The following is a 13,114-nucleotide window of genomic DNA, read 5'->3' on the forward strand; positions in this document are numbered from 1 at the left end:
CAAATTTATCTCACTATTGCTTTAATTTGCATTTTTCTAATCAATATTAATTTAAATAATTTTTTCACATAATTATTGCCTGAATTTCTTCATTGGGAAACTTCCCATTCTTACCCTTTGATTTCTTACCATTTAGCGAATGACTTTTACACTTACAAATTTGAGAAATTTAATTTGTGATAATTGCTCCATTTTACTTTTCAACTCAGTTTTATTTTTTGCTATCAGCCCATCATCCTTATCTCAGTCCAAGCTTTTCTTTAAACTACCTAGTAATGACATTTTTAAGAGTAGTTTTTAACATTTTCATATATTATTTGACCTCACTGATATTTGGGGTTGACCTTATGGTTTTCTATGTCCTGTTTTCCATTGAGTTCATATGAATTTTTGTCATAAATATGATGAGGTATATGAATGAATGAATGAGATCCCTTTTGCTCAAAGACACAAGTTTGGAAGCAAATGAATTCGCTAACCCCAAGTTCTGTGGCAAAAGTAGGAGGTTTATTTTACACTAAGAGGTTTTTCCCTTAGTAAACCTATTCTCTCAATGGAGAAAATCTGCAAAAAAAAAAAAAAAAGTTAAGAAAAGACCTATTTTATAGGTAAGTCTGGGGGAAGTCTGATAATCAGACCAGGATTTCTCAATTGAATGTGAAATTTTTTTCTTAAGATGTGACTTTTTAAAAGATCAGTAGGAGTATGATTTGCCCTTGAATGGTACTGCTTATCTCACTCTGGGAGGTTTTGAGACTATTTGGAGCCTAGGTTTTTGCAAATGAAGAGGGACATGGTTTTTGTGATTTTACAGAATTTTTTTCAGAATTCACTTGGGTCATTTTCAGTGATTATTTTAGAGTTCACTCATGTTGAAGGTATCTTTTTTTTTAATTAATAATTTTTTATTATATATATATTTTTATAATATTATCCCTTGTATTCATTTTTCCAAATTATCCTCCCCTCCCTCTATTCCCTCCCCCCGATGACAGGCAATCCCATACATTTTACATGTGTTACAATATAGTCTAGATACAATACATGTGTGTGAATATCATTTTCTTGTTGCACAATAAACTTTAGATTCCGAAGGTATATGTAACCTGGGCAGACAGATATTAGTGCTAACAATTTACATTCACTTCCCAGTGTTTCTTCTCTGGGTGTAGCTGTTTCTGTCCATCATTGATCAACTGGAAGTGAGTTGGTTTTTCTTTATGTTGAAGATTTCCACTTCCATCAGAATACATCCTCATACAGTATTGTTGTTGAAGTGTACAGTGATCTTCTGGTTCTGCTCATTTCACTCAGCATCAGTTGATTTAAGTCTCTCCAAACCTCTCTGTATTCCTCCTGCTGGTCATTTCTTACAGAGCAATAATATTCCATAACCTTCATATACCATAATTTACCCAACCATTCTCCAACTGATGGACATCCATTCATCTTCCAATTTCTAGCTACTACAAAAAGAGCTGCCACAAACATTTTGGCACATATATGTCTCTTTCCGCTCTTTAGTATTTCTTTGGGATATAAGCCCAATAACAGCAATGCTGGGTCAAAGGGTATGCACAGTTTGATAACTTTTTGGGCATAATTCCAGATTGCTCTCCAGAATGGCTGGATTCTTTCGCAACTCCACCAGCAATGTATTAGTGTCCCAGTTTCCCCACATCCCCTCCAACATTCATCATTATTTGTTCCTGTCATCTTAGCCAATCTGACAGGTGTGTAGTGGTATCTCAGAGTTGTCTTAATTTGCATTTCTCTGATCAATAGTGATTTGGAACACTCTTTCATATGAGTGGATATAGTTTCAATTTCTTCCTCTGAGAATTGTCTGTTCATATCCTTTGACCATTTATCCATTGGAGAATGGTTCGGTTTCTTATAAATTAGGGTCAGTTCTCTAAATATTTTGGAAATGAGACCTTTGTCAGAACCTTTGTTTTTAAAAATATTTTCCCAATTTGTTACTTCGAAGGTATCTTTTGACTGGAAGAATGCCTCATTGTGATTCTTTGCTGTCTTTGTATTTCATCTGTGTTCTCCCAAACCTCCCAAACCTGACTACATCATGATTGTACTTAGATTTGTTGGGCAAGTTATTTTTGATCACAACCTCAGCTCCCTTGCTGTATAAAATATAATGTCCTAAGTCCAAAGGTTTTTTTTTTCTTGCTAAAGTAGTTAAAATGTATTTTAAAATTTTTAATGGTATATTATTTTCTAATTACATGTAAATATAGTTTTCACTTTCATTTGTGTAAGATTTAGAATTCTAAATTTTTTTCTCTTCTTTCTTTCCCCTCATCTAAGCATAGGAAGCAATCTAATATAGGTTATACATTATACATAGGTAATATCATTTTTTAAAAAAGTATTTTATTTTTCCAATTGCATGTCTGTCAAGATAGTCTTCAAGATTCGTTCTTGTAATATCTTGAGTTCCAAACTTTTTTCTCCTTCCTTCCCTTGCTTTCCACCCCTACCCCCAAAGAGAGCAATCTAACATAAGGTTTACATCTACAGTACTTTTAAACACATTTCTCTATTAGTCATGTTGTGAAAGGGAAAAAGGGAAAGACCACTTGAAAGAAAAAAAAAAAGAAAATTTGGAAATAGTATGCTTGGATTCACATTCAGTCTCTGTAGTTCTCTGAGTGCTGGTGGCATTTTCTATCCCATGTTTACTGGGATTGTCTTGGGTCACCACATTACTGAGAAGAGCCAAGTCTATCAGCTGATCATCACATAATCTTGTTAATGGGTACAATGTTCTCCTGGTTCTGCACATTTCACTCAACTTCAGTTTATGTAATTCTTCCCAGGCTTTTCTGAAATCAGCCTATTCATCATGTTTTATATTCCATAACAGCCATACACTATCACTTATTCAGCCATCCCTCATTTGCATCCACTCAGTTTCCAGGTCCTTGGCACCCCAAAAAGAGCTGCTACAAACATTTATGCACATGTGGGGCATTTCCCCTCTTATCATCTCTTTGGGATATAGATCACTAGTGGTGAAGAGGTTTTGCATGGTGTTTTGGACCAAGAGAAACTAAAGAATAGATCCCTGAAGCCAGCATGGAGAAGGCACTGATGGAGAGCAGTTTAGCTCCATCATGCCCCTTTGGGGAAATCCTCTAGTCAGAAATCCAAGTTATGTCAAACTCCCAACATGCAGCTCTGTAGAAATCCCAGCCATGTCTCTGAGATTACATTTTCCTTACAAACCTACTTGTGGGCCATTGTCTTTGGGCCAGTCCACCATCGCACTCTGCCTCCAATGGCTTTCTCCTTGCCTCTTCTCCGTGGTCTCTCCCCTAACTCCATTATGCTTCCCCAGTCCACTTTTCCTTACAGCTAGCTAGCTCTTTTGGGGGGGCTGAGTCCCAGGATTTAGCCTATCAGTTAAGGGCACCAACCAATCACATGGGGGGGCTCCCTTTCTCCTGGGTAACTGAGTTCCTCCGAGGAACTTGTCTTTCCATGATCTCCCACAATATTTCATATTTACCATTCCCGGGGTCTTTTGTATCTCTCCATTTGTCTGTAACCTTTTCCGCTAAATAAATCTTCCTTTTTGCCTAAGAGAACAGCCATGGTGAAGTCTTTGGATGACCAAACCCCATCAATCCCGTATCACAGACCACAACACTGACATTGCTAGAGCAAAGGTTATACAGAATTTCGTAGTCATTTGGGCATAGTGTAGATGGTATTTTCCATCCTAAATTCTTCAGAATTATCTTGGATCACACTATTGTGATCCAATATAGCTCAGAGATTCAGAGTTGATCATCACGCAATGTTCTAGTTTGTATAGTAGTCTCTTGATTTAACTCATTTTACTCTTCATTAATCCATAAAAGTCAGGGTTCTTCTGAAACCCTCATGTTCTTCATGTATTTTACCATGACTGGGTTCCATTACATAACTTGTTCAGTTATTCCTCAATTGATGGAAAATATGGGTTTCATTGAACAATTACACCAGGAAAAAAAATTGGTTTTTGCCTTGTAAACAGGACAAATACCACCAAATATAAAGAAAGAGAAATGCAAATCTACTCTGCAAAGCTTTAGAATTCACAATACAAAATGATTGTGTTCTAAATAGAAAAGGAGCCCAAAATGACATATCCCACAAAGGTGATATACACTCAATAAGGGTATTCAAAACATTTATAGAAAAAAAAATCAGACTGGCAAAAATCATGTGCTTCTCAAACCTCAGAGGTATCTGAAGAACAGCATACAGAACAACCCCTCTACAACAAAACAACAGAATGACTGAAGGAATTGTTTCTTCCTGTACATACGAACACAAAGATGAAAATATGTATTTTAAAAAGGAATAATGGAAGAAATAGAGTATTAATATTCATGCCATCCTCCAGAAATGATGGGTTTTGTGGAACTAAATTTCAGAATGTGAGGAGCCATAAAAAGGAGGAATAGAAACTCATTGAAAAGGATATGTGAGGTACTTTAATCAAGTCAAAGACTAACAAGGAAAACAAATATAATCTTGTAGATTAGGGGAATAAAAGAACCTATAAGAGAATGGATAAAGAGAAACAGCAACAGACAGAAAATGAGAGAAAGAAAGAAGGGAAACCTTGTTTCAGGGTTTGTAAGAAGTACTACTGATTAAAGCATGGTTGGAATGAGTAATATTTTTCCCCCTCTTAATGCTATTTTATTTTTTCTAATTGCACATAAAGACCATTTTAAACTTTCATCCTTATAAATGAGTACCAATTGATTGAGGAACGGCTGAAGAAATAGGACTCTATGAATGTTATGTATTATTGAAGAATGATGACAACAGGATTAGAGAGACAAATTTGACGTATATTGGGATTTTTGCCTAGAATACAATTGGGGATATATAATGATGTCCCTTCTATTGGGAGTTGCTTATACTGTGGCATAAAGCTCCTGAAATTGTGCTTCTTGATCCTATAAAGGATCAAACAACTACATGTGGGGGTTGTAAAAAAAAAAAATTGACAATAGTAAAAGGTATTGCAAGATTTATTTGTGTAAAAATAAACAAGCACATGCATCTCATTAGTATGCAGATTTCCTTTCCTCTTTAGGGACACAAAAGTGTCCCTAAAAATTGTTTTAAATTCCTTTCTATTTTATCAGTAAATGCTGGATTTGTATGCCAGTTTTATATACAAATACCATAGGCCATGTAAAAATTTTTGGGGCAGAAAGTTTAAGAAGTATTGCAGGAGACCTTCCATTTCTGTTCTTTTTTTTTTTTTTTTTCCCTGAGGCTGTGGTTAAGTAACTTGCCCAGGGTCACACAGCTAGGAAGTGTTAAGTGTCTGAGACCATATTTGAACTCGGGTCCTCCTGAATTAAAGGCTGGTGCTCTATCTACTGCACCACTTAGCTGCCCCCTGACCTTCCATTTTTAAATAGATTTGGTACCTTTTATCTCTGGCATGATTTTTCCAAAGTACAGTAAAGTATGAACTCTAGAGGAAAAGCTTCCCATAACTGTTGAATCAACCTTCATTCCACTATGAGGTAAATTGTCTATTGATCACACTGCTTCAGAAAAAAAGTACAATCCCAGGAGCACATTTGTAAGAGACTTTTTTCTACAATGAATTCACTGACAGAAAGTAAGAGAGAATCTCTAGCTAAAAGCCACAGGGAACCCCTCAGAATGATTTCTCTGATACTGAAGATGCTCTGAAATTCATGTAAATGACCTTCCTTATTCATGACAGTGATTAGATTAGCATCTAATATGAATTCTGAGATGGAAAATAGGATACTCTTCTTGCCTGAAGGCATTACCACCTTTATAATATGCATAAGGTTCCTTTCAAGTGTGGTAAGGAAAAATCTGTTTGTCTCAAGTATAAATTCTCTGTTGCTTCCCAAGAATGGAGTTGGGTGTGAAGTCATTCCATATTGATGACATTTATAAAGTTCCCCCTCAGTGTGGACTTCTAGAAGTCCAGCAATGCTGCAGCTCTGTCTGGGAGTCTTTCCACACTGATTACATTCCTAAGTTTTCACCCGATTGTGAATTCTCTGATGTAAAGCAAGATTGAAGCTGGATCTGAAAGCCTTTCCACACTGACTACACTCATAAGGCTTCTCTCCAGTGTGGATTTTCTGATGTGCATAAAGATTTGAGCTGTTGGTGAAAGCCTTCTCACAATGATTACACACAAAAGGTTTCTCTCCAGTATGGATTCTCTGATGTTTGGCAAGACTGGACTTCTGTGTAAAAGCCTTTCCACACTGATTACAATCAAAAAGGTTCTCTCCAGTGTGGATTCTCAGATGGACAGCAAGGCGGTAAGGTGATGTGAAAGCCTTTCCACACTGACTACAGCCATAAAGCTTCTCTCCAGTGTGGATTTTCTGATGTGCATAAAGATTAGAACTATTGGTGAAAGCCTTTCCACAATGATTACAAACAAAAGGTTTCTCTCCAGTGTGGATTCTCTGATGTTTGTTAAGACTGGACCTCTGTGTGAAAGCTTTGCCACACTGATTACAATCAAAAAGGTTCTCTCCAGTGTGGATTCTCTGATGGACAGCAAGGCGGTAAGGCAATGTGAAAGCCTTTCCACACTGACTACACTCATAAGGCTTCTCTCCAGAGTGTATTTTCTGATGTGCATAAAGATTAGAACTATTGGTGAAAGCCTTTTCACAATGATTACAAACAAAAGGTTTCTCTCCAGTGTGGATTCTCTGATGTTTAGCAAGACTGGACTTCCATCTGAAAGTCTTATCACACAGATGGCAATAAAAAAGGTTCTGATGTACAGCAAGTTGGAAAGGGTATGTGAATGCCTTTCCACTTTTATTACATTCATAATGGTCTCCAGTGTGAATTTTCTGATGTGCATTAAGATTAGAGCTACTTCTGAAAGCCTTTCCACAGCAATTGCAAACAAAAGGTTTCTCCCCAGTGTGGACTCTCTGATGTTTAACAAGACTGGACTTCCAGGTAAAAGCCTTTCCACACTGATTACAATTAAAAAGTTTCTCTCCAGTGTGGATTCTGTGATGGCTAGAAGTCTCCTGGGACTGAAAGGGCTCTATTTCTTTAGTGAAACATTGGCTGTATTCAGTGTCCTGAAGACAATTAATCTCTGAGAAAATTTTCTTACAATGGTTAAGGGTTGAAGAATGTCCAAATCTCATTCCAATTTCAATAAGTTTACAGTCACTCTTTGGATGCTGATCTGCCTTGATATTAGAACCATGGATTCCTTTCAACTTGAAGTCATAGGGATTATCACTCAGGACTTTCTGCAGGTTACATTCTTCAACAAAAAGTGTCAATTTACTAGTCAACTCATTTACTTGGAACCTGGTCTCTCCATCTGAAAAAACAAAACAAAACAATGAAATACACACACACACACACACACACAGACCAAAAATACATGCATTACAGAAGACTTATGAAGCTATAACTTTCTCTTTCTGATTCTAATTGTTAAAAAGTTATTTTTGGGTGGCAGTGGATAAAGCACAGGCCCCAAAGTGAAGAATATCCAGTTCAAATGTGGCCTCAGACACTTCATACCTACTAGCTGTGTGATCCTGGCAAGTCACTTAAGCCAAAATGCTTCACAAAAAAAGAAAAAAAGTTATTTTCTTAAGTTTTTTAATATCTTTTTCTAAGTGGTTCACTTTTTTTTCATATTTCCTTGTGCTAATCCTATTTATTTTTTACCAATTTTTGCTCAATCTTTTATTTGATTTTTGAACTCCTTTTTAAATTTGTCCAATAATTTTTTGAGGGCTTGTGACCATTTAACATTTCTCTTTGAAATAAGAATGGGTTTTAAACTTCACTTTCTCTTTTTTGACTATGAACCCAAATTGCCTCAATCCCCACAGTAGCTATTATATTCAGGTTCTTTCTCCTTTGCCACCTCATTTTTATCTTTACTTTTTTATTCTAAGCTACTTATTACTGTCAGCTCTCTAGTCCTGATTTTGGGGGGAGAATAGCCCAGGCTCCAAGTCCTCCTCACTGTCATTGGCAGAGCTCTCTCGGGGCACCAACCCTGGGCACTCCCCAGTATCCCTGAGTCCAGGTCAGGGCCCCCAGCCACACTGCCCCAGCACAGGCTCCCTCTCCCTTTGGTCTGCAGCCACAAACCTCAGCTGGCTCCTCTGCCCAGTGAGTGAGACCAGGATCTCTTCTCTCCTACAGGTGCCCACAGCCAGCAGGGTCCCTGCCTCCCATACCCCCCAGCTGTGGGCTAGTTCTTTCTTGGCCACAGCCACAGGCTGGCACTGAGTCTGCTCAGCACAACAGGCCCTGTTCCAGGCATATCCTGGGGCCCTTTCTTCCTCCCCTTCCAAGCTCTGAACCCATCACCCATCCACCCCCACAGTCCCAAAGGGGAAAGTTGCCCCAGAGTCTGCTCTTGCTGGACTGAGCAGAATCTCCCTGCAGGTGTTGGCCCTTCATGTGGGCCGAACCTCCATCCCAGGGGGGGTCAGGGTGTCCCCAGAGTCCTGTCCAGGTATTTCAGCAGCACAAATTCTGGACTTTGAACCACCTCTGCTGGCCCAGGTCATGTTGAGATGACTTTTTCTTGTGTTTTTGGCACTGTGGGAGAGCCAAGCATTCCCTGCCCTATTCTCCCATCTTACCAGAATCCCCTTCCATGGTTTTTAAAGTCATGTTTTCAGTGAATTTCTCAGATACCTGGCCTGGGGGTGAAGAAGATATCAAGGTCAGCCCCCTGACTGATGGCCACTGATTGAACTTTAGGCAAGAAGCCAGGACCCCAGTGGCTGGAGAGCTGGTGCTTGTGGATGAGGGTGCACTCAGGGAGCCTTCTGAGATGGTTCAGAGAAGGGATTTCTTCTCTGCCACTGGGACTACTTTGGGCCTGAGGATGAACATCAACAAAAAAGAGGAAATGGTCCTCACCCAGGGATAGCAGGTTCTGGACATTCTCCAGTGTGACCTCCTTGTAGAGTTCCTTCTGAGAAGGGTCCAGGAACCCCCACTCCTCTTCAGTGAAGTCCACGATAATGTCCCTGAATGTCACCACCTCCTAAACCATCAAAAGTTACTTGATTTAGAGCCAAAAGGGACAATTCATCTTGTCCAACCCTCATCACCTCAGAGGAGGAAACTGAAGAAGGGATGGGATTTGCCTAAAACTCAGAGAACCTTTAGGAGGGTCAGAGCCAAGAGCTGAAAAAGTCAGTAAGAGCTCAGGGGAATATAGAGAAAAACATTTTCGATTCAAAGTGATTATTATGTTGGAATAAAAAAAGCTGGAAAAATGTGTTACTAGACTGCTGCTCCCAGTGGAATTAGGGAGAACATTTGTATCTATAGAAGATGTGGAGAAGAAATAGAACAGATCATGTGAGATTGTTCCTCACCAGGAGTGTCCTAAGTGAGGCATTAAGAAGATTCTAGGAAGAGTTTAGTAAGTCCTGTGCATTTGTGGTGGAAGTAGGGAGGAGGAACCTTAACAGTGATCACTGAGGAGAGAACAAAGATGTACTTTTTCAGGAGTTAAGTTATTTTGGAGCAATTCTAGCTCGTTCTTATAGATCAAATTCTGTTCTGTTTCTTAAATACATTTTGATTTCTTGTTAAAACATCTGATTTATGCTCTATTTTAATCTATATTTCATTTTTGGCTTCTTTTATTGGTATTATTGACTTTTTGAGCAATTAGATAATTTGTGACTATTTTCCCTTAATTTTTAGATTCCCAACAATTAAAATTTTCCATTTTCTCTGATTCTCTTCATCAGTGTTCTTCACTGTGCTGCATTTATTCACAGTGCAAACCATCCCTAACCATAAAAAAACCCATAAAAGGCAGATAGCCTTCTAACCATGTTTAGCCAGTAGTCCTTTATTTCAGGAAGCACAAGAATCTCATTCTAAATATCATCAGGCTGCTCAAGCTTTATGTTTACAATTTGGAATCACAAGAGAGGAAGCTAGGAGCATAGTAAAAAGCTGTACAGCTTGTCTTCCTTTCCACACTCCTACACTCCCTTCAGGGAAGAATCTTCTTGGTTTGAGACCCAATGAAATCTGGCAAATGGATGTGACCCACTATAAATCTTTTGGTCATTTGTCTTTCATCCACGTGGTAGTAGATACTTTTTCAGGATTCACTTTTGCAGTGCCAACAGCAAAAGAGACAGCCCAAGTGGTCACTGAATTCCTTATCCAAGCATTTGCAATTATGGATGTGCCACAAGCAATAAAAACAGACAATGGACCTGCATATACTTCTAAATATTTTGCGCACTTTTGTGCACAGTATAAGATTTTACACATTACTGGAATAACTTTTAATCCGCAAGGTCAGGCAATAGTAGAGAGAAGAAACAGAGTCATTAAGACACTCCTCTAAAAACAAAAAAAAAAAGGGGGAGCCACAGGTAACCCTAGAGAACTTCTAAATTTAGTTCTCTATACCATTAATTTTCTAATTTTTGACAAAGATGCACTGGCTCCAACAGACAGGTTTTATAACCCACCAGAAGGGCAGTGTCCAGTGCGAGCAGCTCCACTGTCCTTAGATAATCGCCAGGTGATGTGGAGAGACTCAGAAAGTGGTGAATGGAAGGGACCAGATAGGTTAACTGCTTGCGGGAGAGGGTTTGCTTGTATTTCTTCAGATGGAGAAGATATCAGATGGGTGCCAACGAGTCAATTCGCCTTGTCCATCAGAGAGAGACAGAAAAAGAGAAAGACCTCAAAACAAAGAAGATCTAAGAAACATCTGACACTGAAAGCATGGCTGATCAGAAGACTGTTAAAAGAACTTTAAAACTTGCAGGAATTAGTGGATTTCTGGCACATGATGATTATTTGATCATGTTATTTGTTACATCACTTCTAGCATGTGTTATGTTATTGTGTTTATGTAATTTATGTAATTATGTGTAATACCTCCCATGTTGATGGATTTATGTTTCAAGGCCATGACCACCCTATGTTCTAAATCAAAAGAAAGGGGGAGATGTTAGTATTACAAGGTGATAACTCAGGTTGTCTGGGAAATTCTCTAGCTCAAAATTCACACCTTTGGTTCAGGCCTTTAAGGGGAGTTTACACCTTTGGACTTCTGAAGAGGAGTTTGAACATTTAAAGGAGTTTACACCTTTAAAAGGAGCAAGTTCATTGGTACAGGAGTTCTCGCAAGGCCCATTCTCTGGGAGGATAAAAGAGGCAACATTGGGCCTGGAGAACAGTCTAGTCTGGGACAGAGTTGGGTCAGCAGTCTGGAAGGAGAGAGTCTGGACTGGGGAAGACAAGAGCTGGAGGAGATTCAGAGCCAGGGTTCAGGAAGAAGAGGATTCGAGATTCTACCTTCGCTCTGGCTGGAGGCTCCAGAAGCCTCTCAAGAAACCTGCTCACAGAGGAAAAGATTATACAGAAAAGAAACCTCCTCCCAGAGAAGGATTATAACTTAGAGATGACAGGACCTTGACAGGAGGGCCCGGCTTTTCTGGTCCCTCCCACATCACGGGGGGGGGGGGGGGGGGCAGCACAGCAGCTCCCCTGCTCTCTCTCACTTGTGGCCCCCCTTTCCCACTAGAGAAGTCGGAGATTGCTCCTTCTCTCTGGACGAATACTGTAGGTTCCTGTGAAACGGGGCACAAGGATCTGGCCACAAGCTCCCCGCCTTGTGCTGGCCGTCCCGAATGCCTCCATGACCGCCCCCCCCAAATGCCCATCCGCTTTCCCGCGGGGACCTGCTCTATACGGAAGCGCAGGGAGAGCCGGGCAGCGGCCCTGAGCGTGTCCCTAGGCTCGGCTCAGCTCCAGCCACTGGCGCTTCGGACCCCCTTGGAACGTCCCCTTTCTGGCGTCCCTCTACAGAGAGTCCCCTTAACCCCGAGAGGCGCCTGCACTCACCTGGCACGCGGGGCTCCGGCTGCCGGGGGCCATGGCTCTGGGTGCGGGCTTGGTCCTCTGCCCGCCGGGCTGGGGAGGGAGAGGGAGCCCAGAGAGGGGGGACGGGCCTGAGGCTCCTCTGCCCGGGGAGGATGCGGAGCTGGCCACAGTGAGCCACAGAGAGAGAGAGCTCTGCCCTAGGAGGAGGCCGAGAGAGAGAGAAAGAGACAGAGACAGTGAGACAGAGGGAGAGAGGGAGAGATCTCACCTGTGGGGGCAGGGAGACTCTCCCAGACCTCAGCACTGGACACTAAGGTCTCCTGAACACTGGGGGGAGGGGCAGCCAGAATCCCTGGGAGGCCAGTGTGACCCTGGGCAAGCCCTTCATCCCAGTCTGCCTCAGTTCCCGCATCTGTAACGGGGACCCCCGTCTTCCAAAGACCCCTAGAGAGGGAAAGAGGTCAAGGGGCAGAGCAGGATGGGAGGCCCAGAGACTGAGCAGCCCCTCCTCCACCCCAGCTGTCACTGGGCCAAATGAGGGGACTGCTGGGAATTTACAGCAGAGCTGTATGTAGAGGGCGCTTGCTGTATACCCAGCCCCGTACTTAGAGCTTTACAGAAAGGATCTCATTGGGAGGGAGAGGGGGAGGGGCTGCTCTCAGGAGGAAACTGAGGCAAATGGGGGTCAAGTTAGAGTCCTCGCCGCTCCCCCAAAGGTTCCCCGGCCCTCGGGGCGCCCCGGGAGAAGCCCACGCCCACTGTGGCTCAGGGCGAGGGGCGCTCAGTTGGGCCCCTCCCCCCCGGGCGCAGGGCTGCGGAAGCGCCTCCATCTCAGCCGGGCCGGTGCAGTCACTCCCGGCTCGGGCCCCGGGGCGGTCCCACACCCACGCGCAATCCCACGGGGGTCCGCGCCCCCACGCGGTGCACTCCGCTTTGGCACAACCTTCTCTGCACGCGCAGCGCCCTCCGGAACCCGCACGCGCGCACCCGACGGCGGGGACTCCGCCGCGCGCCCCGGCGCTGACAGCTGCGGAGAGGGGGACTCCTGAAGGAGGAAGGCGGGGCAGCCCGCGAGGGCCGCGCTTGCGCGCAGACGCCCTGCTGCCTTTTCGCCTCCCGCAGCGCTGAAGAACTGAAGCGAACGCCGAACAAGAAGCCGGGCCTCAGCAACGGGACACTCCCGGCATTCCCTGGGATTCAGCAGCGGCGG

General features: G+C 42.3%; 1 protein-coding gene across 3 annotated transcripts; it reads right to left on the bottom strand.

Moving 5' to 3' along the window:
* Nucleotides 1-1,991: 1,991 nt before the first annotated feature.
* LOC141565048 (uncharacterized) lies at nucleotides 1,992-13,096 on the bottom strand. Of its 3 annotated transcripts, none has more exons than XM_074308063.1 (4): nucleotides 12,848-13,096; nucleotides 11,926-12,096; nucleotides 8,956-9,082; nucleotides 1,992-7,384 (listed from the first exon to the last, which is right to left on the bottom strand). In XM_074308063.1, the coding sequence occupies exons 2-4, from the start codon at nucleotides 11,956-11,958 to the stop codon at nucleotides 6,048-6,050; spliced, it is 1,497 nt and encodes a 498-aa protein (XP_074164164.1). In that variant the 5' UTR covers nucleotides 11,959-12,096; nucleotides 12,848-13,096; the 3' UTR covers nucleotides 1,992-6,047. The 3 variants fall into 3 exon arrangements, with proteins under 3 accessions (XP_074164164.1, XP_074164163.1, XP_074164161.1); XM_074308062.1 differs by having other exon boundaries at nucleotides 11,926-12,101; XM_074308060.1 differs by lacking the exon at nucleotides 12,848-13,096 and adding an exon at nucleotides 12,758-12,843 and having other exon boundaries at nucleotides 11,926-12,101.
* Between the last annotated feature and the right edge of the window lie 18 nt (nucleotides 13,097-13,114).

The sequence above is a fragment of the Sminthopsis crassicaudata genome, chromosome 3, assembly GCF_048593235.1.
Source record: "Sminthopsis crassicaudata isolate SCR6 chromosome 3, ASM4859323v1, whole genome shotgun sequence".
Classification (NCBI taxonomy): domain Eukaryota; kingdom Metazoa; phylum Chordata; class Mammalia; order Dasyuromorphia; family Dasyuridae; genus Sminthopsis; species Sminthopsis crassicaudata.